Source organism: Crocuta crocuta, unplaced genomic scaffold (assembly GCF_008692635.1).
Source record: "Crocuta crocuta isolate KB4526 unplaced genomic scaffold, BGI_CrCroc_1.0 scaffold698, whole genome shotgun sequence".
Taxonomy (NCBI): domain Eukaryota; kingdom Metazoa; phylum Chordata; class Mammalia; order Carnivora; family Hyaenidae; genus Crocuta; species Crocuta crocuta.
In genome coordinates, this window is record NW_027530855.1 from 1,268,678 (window position 1) to 1,280,696 (window position 12,019).

A 12,019-nucleotide genomic window follows, 5' to 3' on the forward strand; every position below is an offset into this window, starting at 1 on the left:
GGGGCCCAGGTTCGGAGGGGGCGGGCAGGAGAGTTCCCAGGAGACGCGGGATTCCAGAAGGGGTGGGCCTCCCTCCCAGCGTCCGCCCCGGGCTACAGGACGTCTTACCCGCTTTCTGCCTCTCCAGAACCGGGTTCTGCAGCTGGAGCAACAGATGCTCCCTCTCCAGCCGGGGCAGTTGCCACCGCTACCACCGGTTTTGTCTCCCCTTCTTCTGCCACTGTTGCATTTGCGGCCGCTGCTGGGCCGGGTCCTGCATCCACTCCAGGTCCCGGTCCGGTTCCCGCCGCCGCCATCACTGCCGCCTCCCAGAGTTCTCGCGAGAATACGCTCTCCGTCTCGCGTGAGTTGCTGACTGGCCTTGTAATCTTCAAATAGTAAACGCGCTTGGCGGGTCCACCGCTCGTCTTGAGGAATGGGCGCTCCAGGCCCACTTTAAGGTCGGGCAGGCGGAGGCGGGCGGGTTCCCGGGGTTTGGACTGCTACTCACAGAGCAAGGTGAAGGTGTAGGAGGCGACGCTATTAGTTTGCTTTCTTCCAAGACTCACATCGTTTCAAGGCTGGATGTTGTGCACTTCGTGGCCAGCACTGGAAATCACAGCGCACATGAGGCGCCTTGAGAGCAATGGGTGCCTACAGACTCTGAAGGTTGTGTTCATTGCAGACGTTCCTCACCATTACATGTCGGAAACGACTTCTACAAACACTAGCACTCACTGCCCCGCCCCAGAAGCAGTTCGTTTCTGCCCTGGTGAGCTACCACTTTGAGCACGTTTTCAAGCGGCTATCTAGCCTAGAAGGTATGACTCCAGAGCCCCGGGTATATAGGTGAGGATGTGGATGGAACATCCAGGCGGAAGAGGCAAGCTACAATGTGTGTTCTAGAAGCTGCAAGGCACTTAATATTGTAAGAGGAGGAAATGAAGCCCGAGTTAGGAAGCCAGGTGCTGGAGGACTTTCCAGCTGAGAGAAGAGTGGCCTTATAGGAAGGAACAGGTAGCGACCGAAGGTAAGAACTTGAGGAATCAACGCCAGTATTGGTAGGTGAAATCACTGGATTTCAGAACCCTAGTCTCCAAAATCAAGAATGTAAACCTCTAGAAGTATTCAGGCTAGGAGAGTTTCCAGGAAATCAGTGTGTACATCCTAATTTTTTCAAAGTTGCCTGAGGACACAGTTTTCTCCTACTTTACCAAAAAAGGCATACCTCTCTCCAGTCCTGACTCAAATCTTACTATGATGTCTTGCCCAAGGGTGTACAAATCTGTGGGACACCAGACACAAGAAAAATTGGAAGTATGTAGATATTTGGATTTCCTAATTGGTTCCCAATTATTTGTTTTCAACAAAATTGAAGGGGGACCTAATTGAATTACCAGCTGATAGATTGTTTCTAAAAATGACAGATTATTATTATTTTTTAAATGTTTATATACTTAGTTTTGAAAGAGAGAGAGCACAGGTTGGGGGGGGACAGAGAAAGAGGGAGACACAGAATACGAAGCAGGCTGCAGGCTCTCAGAGCCCATCGCGAGTCCTGAACCCATGAACCAGGAGATCATGACCTGAGCCAAAGTTGGATGCTCAACTGACAGAGCATATCCCCTAAAACTGATAGATTATTTTAAAAGTGATAAGTGAAATCTTAAGAAGAAACAATACTTTTCACAGACTCAAAGTATCTCCAAATATCCAAAATACTTATTCTAGTATTAAACGTTTTAACATACAGCCACAAAATCTTTGATACTGCTTCCTCCATGAGGTAGAGCTTGAATCCCACCTCTTATTGAGTGTGTGGGCTGGACTTAGTTACTTGTTTCTGAACAATAGATTGTGGAAAAGGAAAATAGTATGTTTTACAGTAGAGAAACTGGCAGACACCACCTTAATCAAGTGGTCAAGGTTAACACCACCAGTAATAAATCAGGTTGACGTCATTTGCCCCTTTGATATGAGGCAATGAGAAGGACTTGATCTTTGTGGAATTCTTCCCCCAAATCCATAGCTCCAGTCTAATCAGGAGAAAACAGCCAAATCCAAATTGAGACATTCTAGAAAATACCTAGTCAGGGTACCTCAAAACTTTTCATGTCATGAAAGACATGAGAAACTCTGGAGGAGACCAAGAGATGACAACTAAATGTAATGCATCCTGGATTGGATCTTGGAACAGGAAAGGAACATTATAGCAAAAAAATGGTGAAATCAATAATGTCCGTAGTTCATAGTATTACAGCAATGTTAATTTCTTAGTTCTGATCAATGTACCATGCTTCAAGATGGTACATTAGGGGAAGAGCTGGGTTAAGGCTATATGGAGGAACTCTTTGAACTATCTTTGTGACCCTTCTGTAAATCTAAAAGTTATTGAAAATTTAAATTTAAAAAATTCGTCGTAGATCACAATGTGATTTGGCATAGAACTTTGAAGGAGTTCAAAGAATTGAGTTCACGGGCGCTTGGGTGGCTTAGTCGGTTGAGTGTCTGATTTCAGCTCAGGTCATGATCCCAGGGTTGTGGGATTGAGCCACTGGTTGGGCTCCTCACTGAGCATGGAACTGCTTGGGATTCTTACTCTACCTCTCTCTTCCCCTCCCCTGCTTGTGTGTGTGTGCATGTGCATGCTCTCTCTCTCTCTCAAAATAAACAAACATTAAAAAAATAAAAAAAGCAGTTGCACATTCCACAGACTGAGCCAGTCAGCACCCCAGAAAAGAATTTTTTTAGTTTTATTTAACAGTACTAATGTTTGCAATCACATGAAATCCTCTGCAGGTAATTAAATATACAATCATAAATTCGTGTAAACAAAATTTTGAAGACCACTAACTTAGAACAATGTCTTTCAAATGTTTGGCCACAACTCACATAAGAAACACATTTTGCAATGTGACCTAGTATACACATTATATTAATTCCAATTAAAAGATTTATGAGACAATCTGCATTTTGTATTGTCTTTTTTTTTTTTTTTTTAATGCCAGTACTGACACATTAAATTGGACAATCCCTGATACAGCATTGTTTTCAAAGGGCTGTGGTCTGGGGGTTGTAGTCTGGGCAGCAACTTCATTTTATTTTATTAAAAAAGTTGTTTTTGACAGAGAGAGACAGAGCGTTAGTCGGGGAGGGGCAGAGAGAGGTGGAGACACAGAATCCATAGCAGGCTCCAGGGTCTGAGCTGTCAGCACAGAGCCCTATACAGGGGTCAAACCCACAGGCCGTGAGATCATGACCTGAGCTGAGGTTGGACACTTCACCGACTGAGCCACCCAGACGCTCCTAAAAAAAATTTTTTTTTTTAATTTTAGAGAGAGCCATGAGCAGGGGAGAGGCAGATGGAGAGAGAGAATCTTAAACAGGCTCCATGCTCAGCACAGAGCCCGATGTAGGGCTCAATCTCATGACCTGAGCCAAAATCAAGAGCTGGATGCTCAACGACTGGGCTACCCAGGCACCCCAGCAACTACATTTAAAAAATTTTTTTAATGTTTTATTTTTTTGTGAGAGAGGGAGAGAGATAGCATGAGCAGGGGAGGGTCAGAGAGACAGGGAGATACAGAATTTGAAACAGGCTCCAGGCTCTGAGCTGGCTGTCAGCACAGAGCCCGACACGGGGCTCGAACGCACGAACTGTGAGATCATGACCTGAGCCGAAGTTGGATGCTTAACCGACTGAGCCACCCAGGCGCCCCTCAACTACATTTTAAATGAAAACCATGAATGATTCATTTTAAATGAAAGTCACGAGTGATTCCAGTTACTTGGAATTACTTAGCAGAACCCACATTATAGTGGATTGAAAAGGAGGTGGAAGGATAGAAGCAGAAATAGCTGTATAGACAGATCTTTCCAGTTTTTTCTTGAGGTAATTTCCTTCTTTCTTTCTTTCTTTCTTTCTTTCTTTCTTTCTTTCTTTCTTTCTTTCTCTCTTTCTTTCTTTCTCTCTTTCTTTCTCTCTTTCTCTCTCTCTCTCTTTTCTTCCTTCCTCCCTTCCTCCCTTCCTCCCTCCCTCCCTCCCTTTCTTCCTTCCTTCCTTCCTTTCTTTTCTTTCTTATTTTGAGAAAGAGCTGGAGAGGGACAAAAGAGCCCCTCTATCTCCCTAGATAGAGAATCCCAAACAGGCTTCAAGCTATCAGTCAGTACAGAGTCCGACATGGGGCTCAATCTCATGACCTCAAGATCATGACCTGAACCGAGTTCAAAAGTTGGGAGCTTAACTGACAGCCACCCAGGTGCCCTAAGCATTTTCTTTCTGCAAAGGAAAAACTGAGTCAATGTGGCAAAGTGTTGACATTTGTTAAATCCTTGTTTGTTACCTGGTTCTTTGCACTGTTTCAGTGTGTTTGAAATAGTTCCTAAACAAAGGTTTGGGTCTGAAGGAACAACTGGAAAGGAATGCAGGGTTGGGAGATAGGCTCATGACACACTTTTATTCATCAGTAGGGAGCCAGAGTTTGAAAATACAGGAGAGGTGGTAGTTGATGAAACAGCTTTCTAAAGAAACTGGGTTGGGGCCCCTGGGTGGCTCAGTTTGGTTAAGATTTTGGGGGGCGCCTGGGTGGCTCAGTCAGTTAAGCATCCGACTTCAGCTGAGGTCATGATCTCACGGTTCGTGGGTTCGATCCCCGCATCGGGTTCTGTGCTGACAGCCAGTTCAGAGCCTGGAGCCGGTTTCGGAGTCTGTGTCTCCCTCTCTCTCTCTCTCAGAAATAAATAAAACATTCAAAAATTTTTTTAAAAAAAGAAGATTTTGGCTCACAGTCTGTGAGTTCAAGCCCTGCGTTGGGCTCTGTGCTGACAATACAGAGCCTGCTTGGGATCCTCTCTCCCTCTCTCAGCCCCTCACCCCATGCACGTGTACTCGCTGTCTCCCAAAATAAATAAATTTTAAAAAATGTTTTTAAATAAACTGGATCAAGGAGCTGAGTCAGCTGGCAGAGATGGAGAAGTTCAGCTTGATGACAGAGAACCATCCATCTGAAACAGGAAGAAATCGGGAGGCTGGAGTAAAGACATGGTTTATAATTAGGACTCTGGGAAAATATCGGTGGCTGATAGTGAGGGCCTCACTGAGCTCCGAGCCTGCGTATTGATGGCGCCTACAATTTATGTCTTCCAGTTCCTGCAACAGCACTACGCTATAGAACAGCGAAGATGAATGGAAACAATCATCTGAGTTTTCAGTTTCGCCAGGCAGGTCAAAGTAAGGGCCAGGATAAAAGGCAGTCAACGACGATAGCAAGACAGCAGTTCAGATGATTAACCGTGGCATCTGAGGAAGCAGAAGACGGCCGGGGCGGGGGCAGGGGGGAGGTACAGATTTCAACATCCAGAAGTCTGGATGAAAAGGCAGGAACAGGAATGGGGAGAGATTGCAGTAAGAATGTTTGAGTTTGGGATTTTAGGAGAATTCCACAGCCAGCTCACCTGTGGGTGAGAGTGGGCGAGGCTAAGGTGGGACCAGACCTAATTTCTAGAATTGGAAAGCAAGGCTTCCCCCAACTGGGCAGCTGCTCAAGATAAAGGTTAACTAAAATCATTAATAGCACCAGCTTGGAAGTTTAGGCTCGATAAACAGGAGAAACACATTTTTATTTTTATTTTAAATACTTTCTTATTTTTGAGAAAGAGGGAACGAGAATAAGCAGGGGAGGGGCAGAGAGAGAGAGAGAGAGGGAGACAGAGGATCTGAAGCAGGTTCTGCGTTGGCAGCACAGAGCCCGATGTGGGGCTCGAGCTCACAAACCATGGGATCATGACTTGAGCCAAAGTTGGACACTTAACTGACTGAGCCACCCAGGCACCCCGAGAAACACATTTTTAGAGGCTCTGTCAGCAGCAGGGAACTCGCCCAGCTTGTCAGAAAGCTGACTGCACTCAACTGGGGGGTGGGTTATTCGTTTGGCCCTCATGGAAATCTGGAGCACATTCTCTCATCCTCAAATACAGTATTCAGAGTGTTCACAATTGTTATTCTTGAGTAGAGGGTTTATAAAGTCCGCCTCTTACTCTTTTCTCTGTCTTTTCCAAGTGTTTGACAGTGCGCCAAGAGTTGCTCAAATCAGAAGTAAATGCAGTCTTCAAAAAAAAAGACTTAACCTCCTTCCTCACTTTTCTCCTCTGGGTCTCAGATTTGTCCCTTCTCCAACCAATTTGTCCCTCCAACCTATTGTGGTTTTTGTTTTGTCTTGTTTTTTGAGAGAGAGAGCAAGCAGGGGAGGGGCAGAGAGAGAGAGGGAGAGAGAGAGAATCCCAAGCCAGCCCCGCACTGTCAGCACAGAGCCCGATGCAATGCGGGGCTCGAACTCATGGACCAGACCATGAGATCATGACCCGAGCCAAAGTCAAGACTCTGCCACTTAACCAACTGAGCCACCCAGGTGCCCCCAGCCATTGTTTTTTCACCTCACTAGGATTACACCTAAATCTTCCTGGTTCAGGCTTTCCTACCCCAATTTATCCTGGTCGGTCATTCGACACTTTCGCTGAACTTCATCTTTCCTTAGGGAGCTATTTATTGCCTTTCAGAGAAAACTTAAAGTTCAAGAGTGCCCAGCAAATAACCCCCATTCCTGTTGGAATCCACCGTTCTCAGCATACTCCACCCCATCCTCTGATCTCTAGGTTTGGTCCTGCTTCCCTCCATCCCGATTGCCCCCCATCCCCCACCCCCACATCCATGTACATTACATCAAGGCACATGTCTAAGTTACCTCCCCTGGAAACCTTCATGCAGTCTTTATATGAGTGTATGTGATTCACTAGGCCTCTGTCGCAAATTAGAACATTTTATTGTAGATCCAGTGTCTGTAATCCTGCTTGGCTCATCTGTATGAGGACAAACGCAGGGCTCATTTCACTTGTCACACACCATGATGTCCTAGGAATAACTGACTTTAAAATGTTTAAAAGCAATCAGCATTCAGTTCACTTTTTCTCCTTTTTCTTTTTAAAAAGATTTTATTTTCTTATGTTTACTTAATTTGAGAGAGAGAGAAGGAACGCAAGTGGGGAAGGGGAAGAGAGAGGGAGAGAGAGAATCCCAAGCAGGACTGTCAGCACAGAGCCTGATGCAGGGCTCCAACTCACGAACTGTAAGATCATGACCTAAGCAGAAATTAAGAGATCAAGAGTCCACTGACTGAGCCAGCCAGGCACCCATTGTCTCCCTTTTCTTTGCTTGAGCGATTCTCTCCAGGTTAAGCAGCAAATGTTAAAAACCAAGTTTCAAACAGTTGTTTCACCCCATAGGATTTAATTATTTTGGATGAAATTAATAGGGCGCCTGGCTGGCTCGGTAGCGCATGCGACTCTTGATCTCAGGGTTGTAAATTTAAGTCTTATGTTGGGTGTGGAGTTTCTTTAAAAATAAAATCTTTTTAAAAAATTAAGAAGCAGGGTGCCTGGCGGCTCAGTTGGTTAAGCATCTGGCTCTTGATTTCGGCTTAGGTCATGATCTCACAGATGGTTGAGTTCTAACCCCACCTCAGGCTCTGCGCTGATAGTGTAGAGCCTGCTTGGGATTCTTTGTCTTCTCTCTCTGCCTCTCCCCTGCTTGCTTGTGCTCAAGTGCTCTCTCTCTCAGCACAGAGCCCGACGCAGGGATCCAACTCGTGAACTGTGAGATCATGACCTGAGCCGAAGTCAGACACTTAATCAACTGAGCCACCCAGGCACCCCTATAAGTAAACATTTTTTAAAATTTAAGAAGTAATTATTTTGACTAATGGATCTTCTGGATTTGAGAATAAAAAGAGTGTAAAGAAAAAAGTTATTGGGGTGCTCTTTCAGTCGGTAGAGCATGAGACCCTTGGTCTTGGGGTCATGACTTCAAGCCCCACATTGGGTGTAGAGATTACTTACAGAAATAAATAAACTTTTAAAAGGGAAAAACAGTATTATGTTGTGATTCTACTTTTGTATATTTTTAGTATACACAAAGAAGTCTGGAGTTACAGCTTTTATCGGTGGTTTTCTCTGAGGGAACAGAGGTGATTACGGAAACATTCATTCATATACTTCTGTGGTATCGTAGATTTTTCTATGCACTAGGTTTGTAATCTGAAAAAGGTAGACACGTGTTTAAGAACTTTACACATAAACTAAACCACACAAAGTAATTTCCCAAGGGTAAGTGTTGAAGTGAACTAACCTATATCTATCGTCTTTTTTTTTTAACTTTTTAAAAAAAGGTTTATTTATTTTTGAGAGACAGAGCACAAGCAGGAGAGGGGCGGAGAGAGAGAGAAGGACACAGAATCAGAAGCAGGCTCCAGGCTCTGAGCTGTCAGCACAGAGCCCGACGCGGAGCTGGAACCCACAGGCCGTGAGATCATGACCTGAGCTAAAGTCGGATGCTTAACTGACTGAGCCACCCAGGCGCCCCTTCTATCGTCTTTTAAGCAGAGAAGAAGATGTTCCAGATCCTTAAGGAACTAATCATTTTCTTCTCATTTAAAGACAACACAAAGACATGGATGATCTGGGTACTAGTTGTTTTGGGTTACTTCTTTCTCCAGAAACTTACCAAAGCGGTGTCCATTTTGTCGCTCACCAAGCAGCCACACTAACTCCTTGCATGAGTATTTTCTTGCTGTTCTCTCAGAGATGAATGAAGCTTTCTAGAAATTTCTACAACTTATAAACCCAGTTCCAGACCTTCCTGGAACTTCCAGGAGTCTGCTTTAGTAAACTAGCTTTGTGGGCAGGACTTTGCAGATGCTGACAGTCTGGGGGTGGGGCCTGAGACTCTTGCATTTCTAACAGGCTCCCAAGTGGTGGCGGGAATGCTGGTCTGAGGATCATGCTTTGAGTATCAGGAAGTAGAGTATTTCTAACCCTATTTCACTTCGCCTCTAGCTTCTCTAGTGTGGTCCTTTTCAGCAGGGCTTTGTGTACAGCCAGTAATAACTAACTATGCTTAGCTATTAGCTAACATAGCAGAGTAATTCCAAATAGTAATGAATTTCCCGTTAACCCCCCCTCTCTAGCCCTGGCTATACTTTAAAATCACCTGAGGAACTTTACCAGAAAAAAAAGGCAAGGACCCTTGGCCAGTACAATTTGACCTTGTGAACGAGGGATCCAGGCATTGATAGCTTTATTAGTTTTTAAAAATTTTCTTAAACTTTATTTGTTTTGAGAGAGAGAGAGCGTACAAGCGGAATAGAGGCAGAGAGAGAGACAGAATCCCAACCAGGCTCCACGCCATCAGTGCAGAGCCTGATGTGGGGCTTGAACTCATGAACTGTGAGATCATGACCTGAGCGAAGATCAAGACTCTGGATGCTTGTGGGGTGCCTGGGTGGCTTAGTCAGTTAAACACCTGACTTTGGCTCAGGTCATGATCTCATGGTTCGTGGGTTCGAGCCCTGTGTCAGGCTCTGTGCTGACAGCTCAGAGCCTAGAGCCTGCTTCCAACTCTGTATCTCTCTCTACCCGTCTCCTGATCATGCTCTATTTCTGTCTCTCACAAATAAATAAACATAAAAAAAAAAGACTCTGGATGCTTGACCGGCTGCACCACCCAGGCACCCCTAGGCATTGAGAGCTTTATTTATTTTTTATTTGTTTTTAATGTTTTATTTATTTCTGAGAGAGAGAGAGACAGCATGAGCAGGGGAGGGTCAGAGAGAGAGGGAGATACAGAATCCGAAGCAGGCTCCAGGCTCTGAGCTAGCTGTCAGCACAGAGCCCGACGCGGGGCTCGAACCCAGTCGGACGCTTAACCGACTGAGCCACCCAGGTGCCCCTAGGCATTGATAGCTTTAAAAAAGCTTCCTGTGTGGTTCTAAGATGCAACAAGGGTCGCCCTGTGCTTCAGTCACTGAAGGGGAGATAGGGCAAGGTGAAAGAGAAATTGTCTGTCATCTAGGTTCCTTAGAGGTACAGAAAGGACTCATAATTAAGATACTTGGGACACATACTTCTACCCCCACATAGATTACCTGCAAGATGAGAAAGGGATGCACCGTGACTGTGGGGTAAGTTTAGACACACTGGGGGGACTGCAGATTTTGGTGCCCTGGTGCAGCACAGGCAAAGACAGGATGGCCCCCACATTCTCTGACCTGGCCCAGAAGTAGCAGAAGGGACTGCTGGAGCTGAAGGGCCAAGGCTCCAATGCCCCACGTGGGCCTCTAACTGAACATCCGATGAGGCAAAGGAAGGCTCAGCGGATGCCGAGGGGGGGGGGGCGGGGGGGGGGGGGGCGGAGTGGGGGGGGTTAGGCTTGGGTATACCACACCCAATAGAACAAGTTCAGGAGAGCTTTGTTGGATTGTAAAAAGAAATGTAAAAAGAATCTAAATTATGTTGAATTACAAAAGATAATCCCATTCCTCGCAAACTTGAGTTGCAGACCAAGATTCACATGTTATGCTGGTAAAGATTCAGGCGTCAGCCCTTCAGAAGCACTGGACTTGTACTTTATACAGAGAGTTCTTGACTGCCAGAGGGCCTTCAGTACCCAAGGGAGAGAACCTGTGGGGAAGCAAGCATTCCTGACCAGCCTTTGCCAACAGTTTCCGGGCCCTTTCCTAAAAAAGAGCCATGGGTCAGATGTCCAGGACTCTGCTCCCTGCTCCCCGTTCCCCCGCCCAAACCTCCATTTTTTCATCATTTGTAAAGCAAACAAAACAACATTCTGTTTGTTGTAACTATCAAAAAGATGAAGACAACTACTGTGGTGATTCATCTCAATGGAGCATTTATTTAGTCTCTGCCTGAGCTCTTGGTCCTTAATCTCTAGTGTATATAAACTGAGTTAACTAAACACTCCTGATTCTTCCCAGTAACCACGTATCTGAGACCTGAAAAGCAGAAAAAAGGGTTTTATCCTTCCTTTTGTTAGAAAAAAACCAAGCTCCCTGTGGGTGGGGATTTTTGTGTTTTGTTCACTGATAGATACATCGCAGACACCTACAACAGGGCCCAGCACACAGAAGGCAATTATTTGTTGAATGAATGGGGCTGCATCGCTCTCCTGTGAAGGCTCATCCCACGTAAGGTCAAAGGTGCCACCAGTCCCACTGAGGAAAGTGGCCCAGTTCAACAAGGGGGTCCTCTGGACTCTGAGGAGGGCCTACGCAAGGACATAGGGCACCTACTGGCTAATTCTCCACTCTGGCTCTTGTGGATGCAAGTTTGCTGTGATCGTTTGGACTCAGAGGGTTGATGTCCTCAGATTACATAGCTCAGCGGTTCTCAGTGTGGTCCCAGGTCTAGCAGCATCAGAATCATCTGGAGTGTACTAGCAATGGAAATTCTCGGGCTCCACCTCAGACCTCCTGAATCGGAAACTCTGGGGGTCCAACCTAGCAATGCATCTTAACAAGCTCTCCAGGTCATTCTAATGCCCTCTAAAGTTTGAGCATCACTGATGTAGCAGGAGGAAGAGCTAGAGAGGGGACAAGTGGTGGAAGTTCAGGGCCCATTTTGAGTGTTAGTGGGGGGGTATGCATCCAAGTAAAAAGATGCTTCCTGACTTCCTGCAGTTCCTCGGGGAGCTGGTGATGAATACTGATTAGAACACATGGGGTAGGCAGCAGTTTCTCTGGTGGGAGTCCCTGTGGAATACCGGAGGCCAAAAATGTGGGCAAGAAAAGAGTGAGGTTACAATTTCCCCTTGTTCTAGGTATAGTATGTTCTGACCAGGATGTGGTAGGTGGTTGCTCTGTTGGAACTGTAGGGATAAGGTGTAGTGAGGAGCTCAGAACATAAATGGAGTTGTATGGTACAAGAAACCCAACTACCTGGGAAAGGTCAAGAGGACAGCAATTATCAGAGACTTGAAGTAGAGGAAATCAGAGTAAGCTTACTTCATTCAGGAGTCCATTGAGACTCCAGGGAAGACAATGTTATGATCTCCTTTCTTTCCCTTTCCTTGGCAAAAAAAGCGCTTCTGACTCAACTGTAAACTTCAATGCAGTTACTCATGATGCAGGCCCAAGAGCCAGGGTGCTCTGCTACCCACCGCCTCACTGGATCCAAATACCCACTGGTCACATATATT

At 45.7% G+C, this 12,019-nt stretch overlaps 1 protein-coding gene across 2 annotated transcripts in view; it reads right to left on the reverse strand.

Moving 5' to 3' along the window:
- ASH2L (ASH2 like, histone lysine methyltransferase complex subunit) overlaps positions 1-306 on the reverse strand; it is a 32,290-nt gene extending 31,984 nt beyond the window's left edge. For both annotated transcript variants that reach the window (XM_077769514.1, XM_077769513.1), the window contains exon 1: positions 109-306. In XM_077769514.1, coding sequence (XP_077625640.1) covers positions 109-296 — 188 coding nt within the window. In that variant the 5' untranslated portion in view covers positions 297-306. The remainder of the gene's footprint in view (positions 1-108) is intronic.
- Between the last annotated feature and the right edge of the window lie 11,713 nt (positions 307-12,019).